This window comes from Eubalaena glacialis, chromosome 10 (genome assembly GCF_028564815.1).
Source record: "Eubalaena glacialis isolate mEubGla1 chromosome 10, mEubGla1.1.hap2.+ XY, whole genome shotgun sequence".
NCBI classification, from domain to species: domain Eukaryota; kingdom Metazoa; phylum Chordata; class Mammalia; order Artiodactyla; family Balaenidae; genus Eubalaena; species Eubalaena glacialis.
Genome location: NC_083725.1, coordinates 79,938,078 through 79,951,565, shown reverse-complemented (window position 1 = coordinate 79,951,565; position 13,488 = coordinate 79,938,078). Strand labels below are relative to the sequence as shown.

Sequence of the window (13,488 nt, the reverse complement as noted above, 5' to 3'; positions counted from 1 at the left end):
AAATTTTTCTTACTCAGTGATTCCTTTCAAAAGATACATTCTAAAATGCTTAAACCTGTAGTTTAGTTGTTTCAATTGGGAGAGTTCTTAGGGGCTTCTTATACGCTGAAAATGGCATTTAGCATATTATGGTATTTTCTGTGCGCTAGCTGAGTGATGTGGGGCTAGTCAATTCACCTTTCTACCTTAGTTTCCAGCTGCACAGCAGGATTTCAATACTTATTTCACAGAGTTGTTGAGACTAGCACATAGCGAGCACTTGGTAATTATATCTTATAATAATCCCTTTTTTCTAATCCTGGGTTACATTTCTTTATTGCTTATATTATTTTTACCACTGATACTGACATTTCTGATAGAGAATTTAAGCATCTTTTTTGGTTGTTAGTATTGATTGGGGGCTGAAGGTAAACAGTTTGCTTGATTGGACTCAGTATATTTTCTGTGACTTTATAGTCTCTCAGTTGATAAGAAGTATTCTTATTCCAAACATATTTACAATAAGGTGGAGATTACATTGGAATAACTTTGAAAAATTCTTTCTAAGGTCATAGAAGTAAAATTTTTAAATTCATTTTTTATACATTTTATATCAGTAAGAAAACTTTTTTGAAGATTAAAGCTCAATTGTTATGTACTTTCTGAAGGCTTTCTGACTCTCCTCCTGGAGAGAGTTAGCTGTTCCTTCCCTAAAGCTCCCATGTACCTTATATATACCTCTGCTGTATCACTTACCACACTGAACTGTAATTATTTATTTACATTTTTTATCTCAATTAGAGTGTGATCTCCTTGCAATACAGACCCTGTGACTGTCGTCTTAGTATCTCTCTAGGGGCTGGCACATATAAAAGGCAATTTGTAAATATATATTAATGCTGATCAAATTTTTCATTACTTTCTTACACTGACTCTTTAAACATATGACATGTGCTCTCTCTCATGCATACTTTTTCTGTCCCTCTGATAAGTAATTCCATCCAATTTGTAAAGTTCTATTCTCCATACACTTACCCACAAACTGTGGGTGGGGGGGTTGAAAAAAACACCAGGAAAGTGAGACTTTTTAATACTCTGTCCAGTTACTGACGGGTCAATAAGATAAAAAGTCAATAAGGACACAGAAGGTATGAAAAGGACATTTTACACCTTTTATCTACCAGACAGCTAACAAACTGATGTATTTTTTCAAGCAAACAGAACACTTATGAAAACTGATCATATGTTAGGCCACATTCTTTGCCCAAAGGCACTTAAGAAATCAACAACAATAACTGGAAAACCTGCATATGATTAGAATTTTTTTTTCTAAACAACTGTCAGTCAAAAGGGAAATCAAAATGAAAATTAGAAAATTCTTCAGACTGCACAGTAACCATTCTATACATCCAAACTTGTGACATTCAACTAAAGCAACATTTAGAGAGAAATGTATAATCTTAAACGCATATGCTGGAAAAGCTCAAAGTTAATGGGCTTAGCATCTCAATTACAAAGTTAAAAAAGGAACAAGAGGGAACTCCCTGGCAGTCCAGTGGTTAGGACTCTGGGCTCTCACTGCCGAGGGCCAGGGTTCAATCCTTGGTAAGGGAACTAAGAACTAAGATTCCCACAAGCCATGCGGCATGGCCAAAAAAAAAAAGGGAACAAGAAAATAAACTCAAAGAAAGAAAAAAAGAAATAATAAAAGTAAAAGCTGATATAAATAAAATACGAAACAAGTACCAACTTATGGTTACCAAGGGGGAAGGGCAGGGGAGGAGGGGATAAATAGGGAGATTCGGATTGACATATACATATTACTATATATAAAATAGATAACCAATAAGAACCTACTGGGGGCTTCCCTGGTGGCGCAGTGGTTGAGAATCTGCCTGCCAATGCAGGGGACACGGGTTCGAGCCCTGGTCTGGGAAGATCCCACATGCCGCGGAGCAACTAGGCCCGTGAGTCACAACTACTGAGCCTGCGCGTCTGGAGCCTGTGCTCCACAACAAGAGAGGCCGCGACAGTGAGAGGCCCGCGCACCGCGATGAAGAGTGGCCCCCGCTCGCCACAACTAGAGAAAGCCCTCGCACAGAAACGAAGACCCAACACAGCCAAAAAAGAAAAAAGAACCTACTGTATAGCACAGTGAACTCTACTCAACACTCTGTAATGACCTATATGGGAATAGAATCTAAAAAAGAGTGGATATATGTATATGTATAACTGATTCACTTTGCTGTACAGCAGAAACTAACACAACACTGTAATTCAACTATACTCCAATAAAAATTAACATATAAAAAAAGAAAACAAGTACCAATCCAAAAAGCTGGTTTTTTGAAGAGATTAAAAAACAAACTGGGACTTCCCTGGTGGCCCAGTGGTTAAGACTCCACGTTTCCAATGCAGGGGGCACTGGTTCCATCCCTGATCAGGGAACTGAGATCCCGAATGCCACGTGGCATGACCAGAAAAACCCAAAAAAGAAAAAAACAAACTTCTAGCCAGGTTGATTAAGAAACAAAGAAAAATGATACAAATGATAGTCGGAATGAAAAAGAAGACAAAAATGCAGATGCTGAACAAATTAAATAAATAGATAATAAAAAGATATTACAGATAAAAAGATATTACAAAGAAAATAAATTTGAAAAGTTACACTAAATAAATTTGTAGAAAAATGCCACTTAAAATTTTCAATCAAAATCAAATTCTCGGGCTTCCCTGGTGGCGCAGTGGTTGAGAGTCTGCCTGCCGATGCGGGGGACACGGGTTCGAGCCCTGGTCTGGGAAGATCCCACATGCCGCGGAGCAACTGGGCCCGTGAGCCACAATTGCTGAGCCTGCGCGTCTGGAGCCTGTGCTCCGCAACAAGAGAGGCCGCGATGGTGAGAGGCCCGCGCACCGCGATGAAGAGTGGCCCCCACTTGCCGCAACTAGAGAAAGCCCTCGCACAGAAACGAAGACCCAACACAGCCAAAAATAAATAAATAAATAAGTAAATAAAGGAGTGCCTTTAAAAAAAAAAAAAAAAAAAAAAAACTTTATTAAAAAATCAAATTCTCCTCTAAATTGTTCAAAAGATTTAAGGCAATGACAATCAAAATCCCAATATGAATTTCTGTAGAATTTGACAAACTTATTCTAAAATTTATATTGAAAAGCAAAGGTCCAAAAATAACTGACAAACTCTTGAAGAAAAACAGTAAGATGAGGGGACTTACTGTATATTGTCTCATTATAAAGCTATTATAATTACAACGGTGTAGCATTAACACAGGGCACATAAACTTAGTGAAGCATGACAGAGAAGCCAGATACAGACTCACACACACCCTGAAATTTCACATTTGACAGAGGCAGCACTGCTGATAAACGGAGAATAAACTCTTCAGTGAATTGTGCTGACATAACTGGATATACATACGGGTAAAAAATGAGATTTGATCTCTGTATCACATTCTACATGGAAATCAATTCTAGGTGGATAAAAACCATTTGAAAGGCAAAACTTTAAAACTCTGAAAAGATAATATAAGAGTTTATTTTATAACTTCCAATAGGGAAGAGTTTTATAAACAAGACACGGAGAGTCTCACACCATTAAAGGAAAAGATTGGTAAATTTGATAATATTAAAATTAAGAATCTCAGTTATCAAAAGACACCATGAAAACTGGAAGAAGATATTTGCAACCCAAATAACCAATAAAGGATTAATGTCCAAAATATATAAAGAACTCACGAACCAATAAAAAACAAACCACTGAATTCTTAATTTTTTGATGTGGACCATTTTTAGTCTTTATTGAATTTGTTACAATATTGCTTCTGTTTTATGTCTTTGGTTTTTTGCCCATGAGGTATGTGGGATCTTAGTTCCCTGACCGGGGATGGACCCTGCACCCCCTGCATTGGAAGTATTAACCACTGGACCGCCAGGGAAGTCCCCAAACCACTGAATTTTTAAAAGGGCAAAAGACATGAACAGGTAATCCCTGAATAAGAAATGCAATCCGTAAACATAAACACTATTCAGCCTTATTAGTAATAAGAAAAATGCAAATTAAAATCACAAAGAAATACATTTCACACTCACTGGAGTAACAAAAATTAAAGTTCTTAAATAGGAATCATTGGTTCAAGGGCATTCTTATTCACTGCTAGCAGAATATAAATTGTGCAACCATACTGAAAAACAACTCAACTTCCCAGAGTGTCTCAGTTTTCTACTGCTACTTGTATGGGTTAAAGTGTGTCCCTAAAAAAAAGATATACTGAAGTCCTAACCCTCAATACCTTAGAATGTGACTTTATTTGGAAATTAGGTCTTTACAGAGGTAATTAGATTAAAATGAGGTGATTAGGGTGGGCACTAGTCCAATATGACTGGGGTATTTATAAAAAGGGTAAATTGAGACACAAAGACAGGCACAGAGAGAAGACTATATGAAGAGACATGGAGAGAGTGCCATGTGAAGATGAAGGCAGAGATGGGGTGACACATCTAAAAGCCAAAAAATGCCAGATTGCCAGTAAACCACCAGAAGCTAGGAGACAGGCATGGAACAGATTCCCCCTCAGAGTCCTCGGAAGCAACCAACCCTGGGGACAGTCTGATCCAGACTTGTAGACTCCAGAACAGTGAGACAATAAATTTCTGCTGTTTAAGCCACCCAATTTGTAGTACTTTGTCACAGCAACCCATGTCAACTGTTACAGCAGTTAATGCAAACTAATACATTCCTGTAACAAATTATCACACACTCAGTCACATAAAACAACACACATTTGACATCTTACAGTTCTGTGGGTCAGAAGTCTGACACAGGTCTCACTGAGCTAAGATCAAGGTATTGGAAGGGCTTTGTTACTTTCGAGGACTATAAGGAAAAATGCATTCCTCCTTGTCTAGAGGCTGCCTGCTTTCATTGGCTCCTGGCCTTCTCCCATTGTGAAAGCCAAAGGTGGACTGAGTGAGTCTTTCTCACATTATATTACTCTAATCCTACTTCCATTGTCACTTCTCCTTCTCTGATCTCTTCTGTCTCCCTCTTCCACGTTTTAAAGACCCTGTGACACTGGGCCTACTTAGATAATCCTGGATACCTGGATAATCTCCCCATCTCAAGGTCCTTAACTTAATCCCACCTGCAAAGTCTCTTTTGCCAGGCAGGGTAACATACCCACAAATTCCAGGAATTAGAACATGGACATCTTTACGGTACCATTATTCTGCCTATCATACATAGTAAAGTTGAATATGAGCATACCTTGCAGCTCAGCAATTCTACTTCTAGATGTGTGCATGCCCCTAGGAGACATTTACAAAAAATTTCATAGCAGCATTGTGCTTAACAGCAAACAACTGAAAACCACCCACAGGTCCATGAACAGTGGAATGGATAAATTTTATTACGTTCATACAATGAAACACTATACAGCATTGAAAAAAATGAACCACATCTATCCACATCAACATGAATGAATCTCAAACGTCAAGAAAAAAAAAGTTACAGAAGAATTCATACAGCATGATTCTATTTACTTAAAGTTCATAAGCATACAATACTGACAACATATTATTTAGATTATTTAGTAATATGTTCAGGGGAGTTACAACAATAAGCAAGGGAATGAACAGCCAAAAAAAAAAAAGCAAGATAGATGTGTTGTCTCTGGGGCAGAGAGAAGGGGATGCAAAAGAGGTTATACAAAGGAAATGAGTGGTAAGTACTTGACATTTTTCTTTTTTTGTTTTATTTTCTTCCTTAAACCATATAAAAATATACATATGTACATTCTTTTATGTATGGCATTTCTCATTAACAAATTTAAATGCCAACTAAATAAATTTAAAATATACTGAAAGCAAGTTGTACGAAATGTAAGGAAGCAGTCAAACAATGTACTCTATCTGATGGAGGAGGGAAAAATCTATAAAGATAAGATAACCTTCCAGGTCAATCAATACTGGAGAAAAAGTTCTAGGTTGTAAAAGAAAAAGTGGGAAACACAATCCTCTTCCCCAAGTTCTAAGAACAGGTTTCTAACAATCTCTTAAATAAACATTAATCAGTTTGTAAATAATAAGGTGAACAATTATAAACTATTATAATTATAATAAAGTTAATAATAAAAATATAATAAAATAAATATTATATATATAATTAAACAAATAAATAATAAAAATAAATAATTATAATTATTATAAACTATAATTATAATTGTTTATACACAATTATATACAGTTATAAACTGTCAGGAACTACCCACAGACAGAACCCAGCTCTACTAAAGTTTTGCTTGGCTAACAGGGTTGTTCAGTTTGTTTTATTTAAACTGAAAGCCCTTAGGCAAAGTAGGCAACAGTTCACTTCCATTCTTCCTTACCTCCCCTCCTCCCCCAATGTATAACATAAATAGGCTATGTGGCTGGCCTCTTAAGGCACCTGAGTTTCAGACCAGCTGCATCCTGACAAGTCACCCTGAAATAATGGTATCAGGTACCAAGTTTATCTTCAAGGTCATCATGAACTATGTGATTTCAAGAGTACCTCCTACCTCTCACTCCCCTCTCTCCCACCACCACCCTCAACCGCTTTTACTCAGGGACATTGTTTATCACATAATTAGAAATAGCTGGCAAATTAAGAACAGCCTTGGAAAACTATGACTGCAGGTGTATATGCTCTTAACGGAAAGTACAGGTGAACTAGGAGTCAAGACCTAGGTTCTAGTCCCTGTATCCCAAAACCTCGTGGCATAACCTAGAGACAATATTCTTCTCTCTCTGGAGTTGAATTTTTTTCCTTTCTATAAAATGAGCAGATTTCAATTAGATAAACTCCAAACCTCTTCTATTTCTTCTATATCTATACAAACATATTTATGTTGAAATAAACTTTTTCAGCAAGTACAGATTCTTCCTGCTTCGGGTGGGGTATAAGAAGGCAGGAGAATGCACTAGGGAAACAGGCTGACTTGGTAACTGAAAGGGGAGAAGGAAAGAGAATCAGAGAAGCGCCTGCCACTGAGGAGGATTAAAAAATCAGAGAACAATGAAAACAAACATCACGAAACTATACTAAAACCGAAGTTTTACTTATGGTTGGCCCTATTTACCTTCCACTCACTGTGGGAAAACAAACTATGGAGATGTTACTATTTCATGTGGTATAATGAAAATATTCTATCACACATCATCACATCACTGCTTGACACGATTTGTCAACTTTTATTTTTAAACCTGGCCAACTCTGCTAGGATGGAGTTTTGTTCTCAGCTTATACATTAATCTGAGCATCACTGTAGTGTCTAAACGCTTCTTAATCTTATACGTTTCTTAAAGGAGATTTCAACCAGTGTGAATGGTAAAATCAAAAGAAAAAAGTCTACACGTCAGTAACAATAAGCAGTCCTCAAATAGCTAGAGCAGTGGATGGATGTGGGGAGGTGTTCCGTAACTCCTAACGGCTTTCAACAACAACAAAACAAGGCTAAGAGCAGGTTATAAAGACTTTGCAAGCAAGGGTCAAGGGCATGAACTTTATTTTGTGGACAATGAAAAGCCCGTAACAGATTTTTAAAACAGAGCGAGTGATTTGATCAAATCTGTGTTTTTGAAAGATAACTCTGATGGCAAGGGTACATACAATATTTACAAAATAAAGCATAAAAATATTACGTAGGCTGATGTTTCACTACAAAATATTAACATGAAATTAGAATAAAACACTCACTCATTAAATTTCACAAATTCCACAGTATTCTTTAAAAAATTCATAGTGGGTTATGCCTTGCAGATTCCTTAGGGGAATAAATAATCACTTAAACTTTAAAATCTTTTTAAAAAGGCTTCATACTACATGCGTATCCTTTTTTAAACAAAATTAACACTTTAAATAATATTTATGGGCTTTAAGGCCACAGAATTTTTAAATATTTACCTAACCATTTAGAAAGCACTCAGCATTTTAGGTATAGAAAAATATCTCACACACAGACTTATGCCTTTATTTAAAAAACCTTGTATTTACCTTTATAAAAAACCCTGTATATACCTAGCCTATCACACACAAAATGATCTGGTTGGCAGCCGAAATTTGCATTGTAGAATGTATAATTAAAATGACATAGAAATGTAGCTTGTTAAATTCTGGCCAAAGCATCTTATGTAGATGTAAAAAAAAATTTTTTTTACTTCCTATTAGTCTCAGCTGATTCTTCACAAATATACTACAAACTTAGTGCTTCTTTCCATTAACCCACCAAAGTAGAACACAGTCAGCAGTAACTAAACTTTAAACCTAATTATGAAAAATCATATGTTTTACAAACATATGCCACTATTTTTCAATACAGTATCTAACATAACATCCCAAATGTTAAAAATTACTTTGAATCTACTCTCACACAATTAAAAACATTTATATTAATATGAGTTTTCAATTGTTTTTCAAAGATGTTAATAAAAATGTTTAAATTCTTAAGGAAATGAAAGCGTAATAATTTTATCAATCCACAAATGAAAGTCCACATATACGTGTTAAAAGTTCTTTCTCTTCAAATAATACAGAATATTTGTTCATACTTTCCAATTATCACACCTTGGAAAATACAGGCTAGCAATATCAATATTAAACATTTAAGTAAAACTTCGAGGTCTATTAACTTTTGAAGTTTTAGTCATACATTTATTTATACCTTACAAAAAGTGTAAACTAACTAAAAGAAATGAATTCTAGAATTGGAAGGTGGTATAGAATTCACCTACTGGATCCCATGATTTGACAGGATACTCAGACTCGGAAAGGCTCACCAACTTTTCCAATAAGATGGCAGGGCCAAGACTTTACCCTTGAACCTCTATGAATCCAGGAGACTTTCCCCTGTATCAGCTTCTACCCAAAACCGTTTGTCTCCCTTCACTTTCTGAAACAAGAGAGTGACTTTACAATTATCACATAGAAAGTTTAGCACTTTGAAAATTAGAAAATCTCTCGATCTTTTACTTCCATAAAAGTATTGGTTTCCACTTAATTTCTTTCACATAACATACATCCAAACAAAACCACAGATCCACTGTTAAACTTCAGGAAAAAGCATAAGTAAAAAATTTTTATTACAGTCTCTGCCAAGTTAAAAATATCTAGTAGTTTCTAGTATTGCCGAAAGAGTATTACGTTATGACACTGAACATTAACCATGTATAAACCCTTGAACTATTAGCATATATTTAAGACCCCCTCCACCAAGAAAATGTTCCTATTCATAGTGGAATGTGAATAAGGGTTTTCTGCACTAATAAAATATGCCCTTTTTAAAAGCACAAATTTTAAAAGCACAATATTTTCCTCTAATACAAATAACAAAGCTACCTAGCATAACAATGCCGCACTAGTTAACGGTTGAAAAAAGGTTGCTGTGATGGAAAGAGCACCAGACCAGGATCAAGTAGACCAGGAATTTTCAATTTGTAAGATAACACCCATAATTCACTAGGCCAATATATTGCAATTAAGTTACGTTAAACTGTAACGCTGCTAAGCTCAGGAAAATTGTCTACAAATGTGATGAAACTGTGCTAAAACACTTTCCTGGTGTTAAAAAACGCAATATATTTGCAAATAGTCAAACGTCAAACGCTATTCCAGTCTATGAAAATAGCTGATATGACTCTGCTCTACAGTGAATCTTCTCTTGACAATTCTTCTCTTGATACACATTATTCTGAGCATTGTCTATTATCACTGGCAGTAAACTGAGAAAACAAAAGCCATGATATTTTTTGAACAATTTTTTTCAAGCGTTTGGCCAAGTAACTACAGACCACAAAGCAGCCTCTGAAAACACTTTTCAGGGAGCAAGGTGTTGTCTCTTTGAGCACTATGGATAGTGTGACAGCTTGTAAATTATATTGAAGAGCAAACAGCATCAGATGTAGTAAGAATAAGAAACTTCTGTTTCAAATATATTGGGTCCCTGGTGTAAAGCATATCACTAATCAAAAAGTCTGAAAACCAATAGTATAGACTCCTACTCTCCTACTTAAGGAAAACCTCTACATTCATCCTTTTAGTTGCTTAGAAGACATCATTGAAAACTGAAAAATCTAGGTTCAAATCCCAGCACTGCCACTTACTAGATGTGTGAAGTTGGGTAAACTCTATAAGCCTCAATTTGCTCATCTCTAACTCGAGGTTAATGTCACCTACCATACAGAGTCCTTGTGAGGGTTTAAGACAGTGTAAGTATTTTGCACTTAGTAAATGCTCTGTGAACAGTAGCTATACTTGATGAGTTTCTTAGTGATGTAGAACAGGTGAGATTTCCCTAGGCTATACAAAAATAGAAACTCTTTCCCTAATGATGATTTCCATTCCTTTAAAACACAAAAGCATATAAACCTACAGGAAAAGAAATTGTACAAATGCTTTCGGCATATTTCCAAACATTACTAAGTTTAAAGGTTAAATTGTTACAACATTCTCCTAATTATGCAACAAACACACAGGACCATGAGTTAGTCTGTAAAAGATTATATTAGCCTACACTGCTGAAATTTGGGGTGGAGGGTGGGGGAGAAATCTCTTATAATTATCCCCAACAGTCTTTTCATCTAAATTAACAAGTCTCTGTTCCAAAACTCATCACTGTTTTCTCTTTTTATTATGAGATCTCAGATTTGTCCTCTCAATTATCAAGAATAATGAAACCACACTGATTAAAATTCATATATATTTTTTTTCCACTCATTCTAATGGCTGTACGCTATCTTTGGGGAGACATCACCATTATAACAGCAACAGATAAATGTCACCAAAAAGCTACACATCAGACTATGCCAAAGTGGGAGTAGTCAATCTATTATACTTCAAATAACTCACTTCATTCTTCTGAGAACGCATCTATTACATTAAAAAACTCTTTAAAAAGTGCAATATGCTCAGTCTGCTATTTCATTTCTATTCAAAGATAAATGGTACTTATGCATTTTTTTAAAGCTTCCTGTATTTTAGGAATATCTTTCCAGAATAAAACTTGTCTTTTTTTCACCCTGGAAGTAAACATGCTTTCAAACACGCTAATTCAACTCGGGAACTGAAGCGATAAAACCGCCCTCCCTTCCTTACCAAACTTTGCTTTCTGGTAACATACCTGTTCTCTCGAAATGCAAGGCAGTGAAGGTCTCCTGAACATTTTGCAACTGCCATAGTAACTGGCTGAAGTTTCTCCGAACGACACGCAGCTGGACCTCCTCCGGGGTCTGATCACAGGCACTTTTTCCTCCGCGGTACTGGACAACCGAGGATGATGGGGAGCCTCCCTGATTTGGAAGAAGTGATCCAGCCCCAGGGCCAGCAGGCAGCCGACGCCCCCCACCAGGCAGGACAGCAGCGGCCGGAGGGCTGGAGGCAGCGCCCCGAGGCTGGCGAAGGACACCCACCAGACGAAGCCGGAGAAGAACAGCACCAGGATGCTGTGCCGGAGCCTCCCCGGCTCCGCGAGCGTCAGCAAGCCCACGCAGCTCAGCACCAAGAACAGCCTGCCGGCCACCGCCGGGGGCGTGTGCGGAGCCCGGGCCCCGTCGTCTCCGTCCCCCCAAGACCAAGACCCCCACTGCCCCACCAAGAAGTCCCCCAGGTAACAGCAGGCGGGCAGCGCCAGCAGCCACCAGGAGCCGCCGCCGCTCCGGCCCGGCCCGGGGTCCCGCTTGGTCCGGGTCAGGAAGCAGGTGAGGAAGAAGAAGGCACAGGCGATGCTGAAGAGGGGGCTGAGGCTGTGCGAGCAGACGCTCAGCAGGGTCCGCAGCCGGGCAGCCCCGACAGCCCAGCGCTCGGGCCCCGAGCCGAGCAGCAGGGCGAGGACAAAGGCGGCCAGGGCGCCCAGCGAGAGGCGCGCCCGGGAGAAGGGAGAGCCGCGCCGCGGCTGCTGGGGGGAGGCTGGCGGCGGCGGCGGCGGCGGCGGCAGCAACAGCTCCACGTTGCAGAAGCGGCAGAGGTGGAAGAAGAAGCCGCGCGGGGGGTCCTGCCGCAGGGGGCTCACGGAGCCCTTCACGTAGCCGTTCCTCAGACTCTCGAGGGGCGAGCCGGCTCCGTCCGGCGGCTGCGGGTACCGCATGGCTTTGGCGTCTCGCTCGTCCCTCCTCATGGCCGGGACGCGGGGTGGCCGCGGGGGCTCGGCACGCCCCGCTCGGACCGCAGCGGCAGCTCGCGCTCCTTCCCGCCTGGCCCCCGCGCTCGAGGAGCCCCCCGGCTCGGCAGCGCGTCAGGGCTGCGCCCGCCGCCGTGGCCCAGGGTCCCCGCCGCGCGGGCGTAGGAGCGGCGGGGTCCGCGACATGCTGACTAAGGAGAGGGGCGGAAGGGGCTTCTCCCTGGGACCGCTGCGGCAGGACCCCCTCCTTTTCCCTCGGGCACTTCTCGGGACTGGAGCCTCGGTGTCGCCTCCCAGCTCCCGCGAGCTGCAACAGTTACCTCACGGCTTTAGCCTAGTCCGTTGGGCGCGCGATCGGCTGGCGGGCGCTCCTCCCCCGCGGCCGCCCGGGCCGGGCGCGCGCCCCGCCCGCCGCCAGCCGCCCGCCGCCCGCGCGCGCCCGCGTCCCGGCCAGTCCCGCCGCCACCCGCTCCGCGGTTTGCCCTGCCGGCCGCCCGCCCGCCGGGAAGCGAGCTGGGGACCCCAGCCGACGAAGCGTGCCCAGACTGGGGAGAGCGCGGCCGCGGCCGCCCGAAGACCCGCCCGGGCTGGGGGAGACGGGAGGGGTCCTTTTCGGACGGAAGGGGGCAAGCCCGCCATCCTGGGACCCCAGGCGCGCAGGTTCCCTTTGGGGTAAGTCACGGACCCCAGGCAGGCTCACCACCCGGGGCGTAGGGAAAGAGGATGTTTACTCCCAAGGGGAGTGTCTAGTAGAGAAACCGAGTTGAAGGGGGGAGGCGGCGGGTCCTGCCTCTACCCTCATCCCAGTTTAGGGTGGACCCTTGGACTGTCCGAGCCGAGCTGTGACCTGGTAAAGGGCCAGCCACCACCAAGGTCATGGGGAAGAAACCTTGATCACTGTGGCTAGGTCTGACCTCAACAGCAGCGTGGATTCTTGGGCCACGCAGCAGGCCCTTGCAGTGGCTTTTAGGGAGGAGCATGCACGTGGAGCGCTCGCTGGGAGCATCCTAGTAGATACTACCGCGATTGTCTTCCTAGAGAACCATCTTCATAGGGGAGGAACTACCGTTCCATCCTCCCTGCGTCCTTGCCCAACATACCCACTGGTTGACATCTGCATCCGCCTCAAGGAGCACAGAAAATCTGTCGAAAAGTTCTTTCCCCATGGAAGGCTTTTTCACTGTAACTACATGTTCTAGAGATGGGGAAATGGGAGGATTCGGAGTTCTCACCAAGACCATTGCCCAGTTTGGATCAGTTGGCCATGAAAGAAGCCAAGTAAGATGCTATCTGTGAATTACTGGTGAAACTAGCTACGTGTGGGAGACACTGACTTGAAAGCGGG

At 41.3% G+C, this 13,488-nt stretch overlaps 1 protein-coding gene across 1 annotated transcript in view; it reads right to left on the bottom strand.

Annotated features, from left to right (window-relative positions):
- Window positions 1–12,212, bottom strand: part of PDE3B (phosphodiesterase 3B) — a 174,824-nt gene extending 162,612 nt beyond the window's left edge. The window contains exon 1 of the mRNA XM_061201481.1: window positions 11,148–12,212. Coding sequence (XP_061057464.1) covers window positions 11,148–12,140 — 993 coding nt within the window. The 5' untranslated portion in view covers window positions 12,141–12,212. The remainder of the gene's footprint in view (window positions 1–11,147) is intronic.
- Between the last annotated feature and the right edge of the window lie 1,276 nt (window positions 12,213–13,488).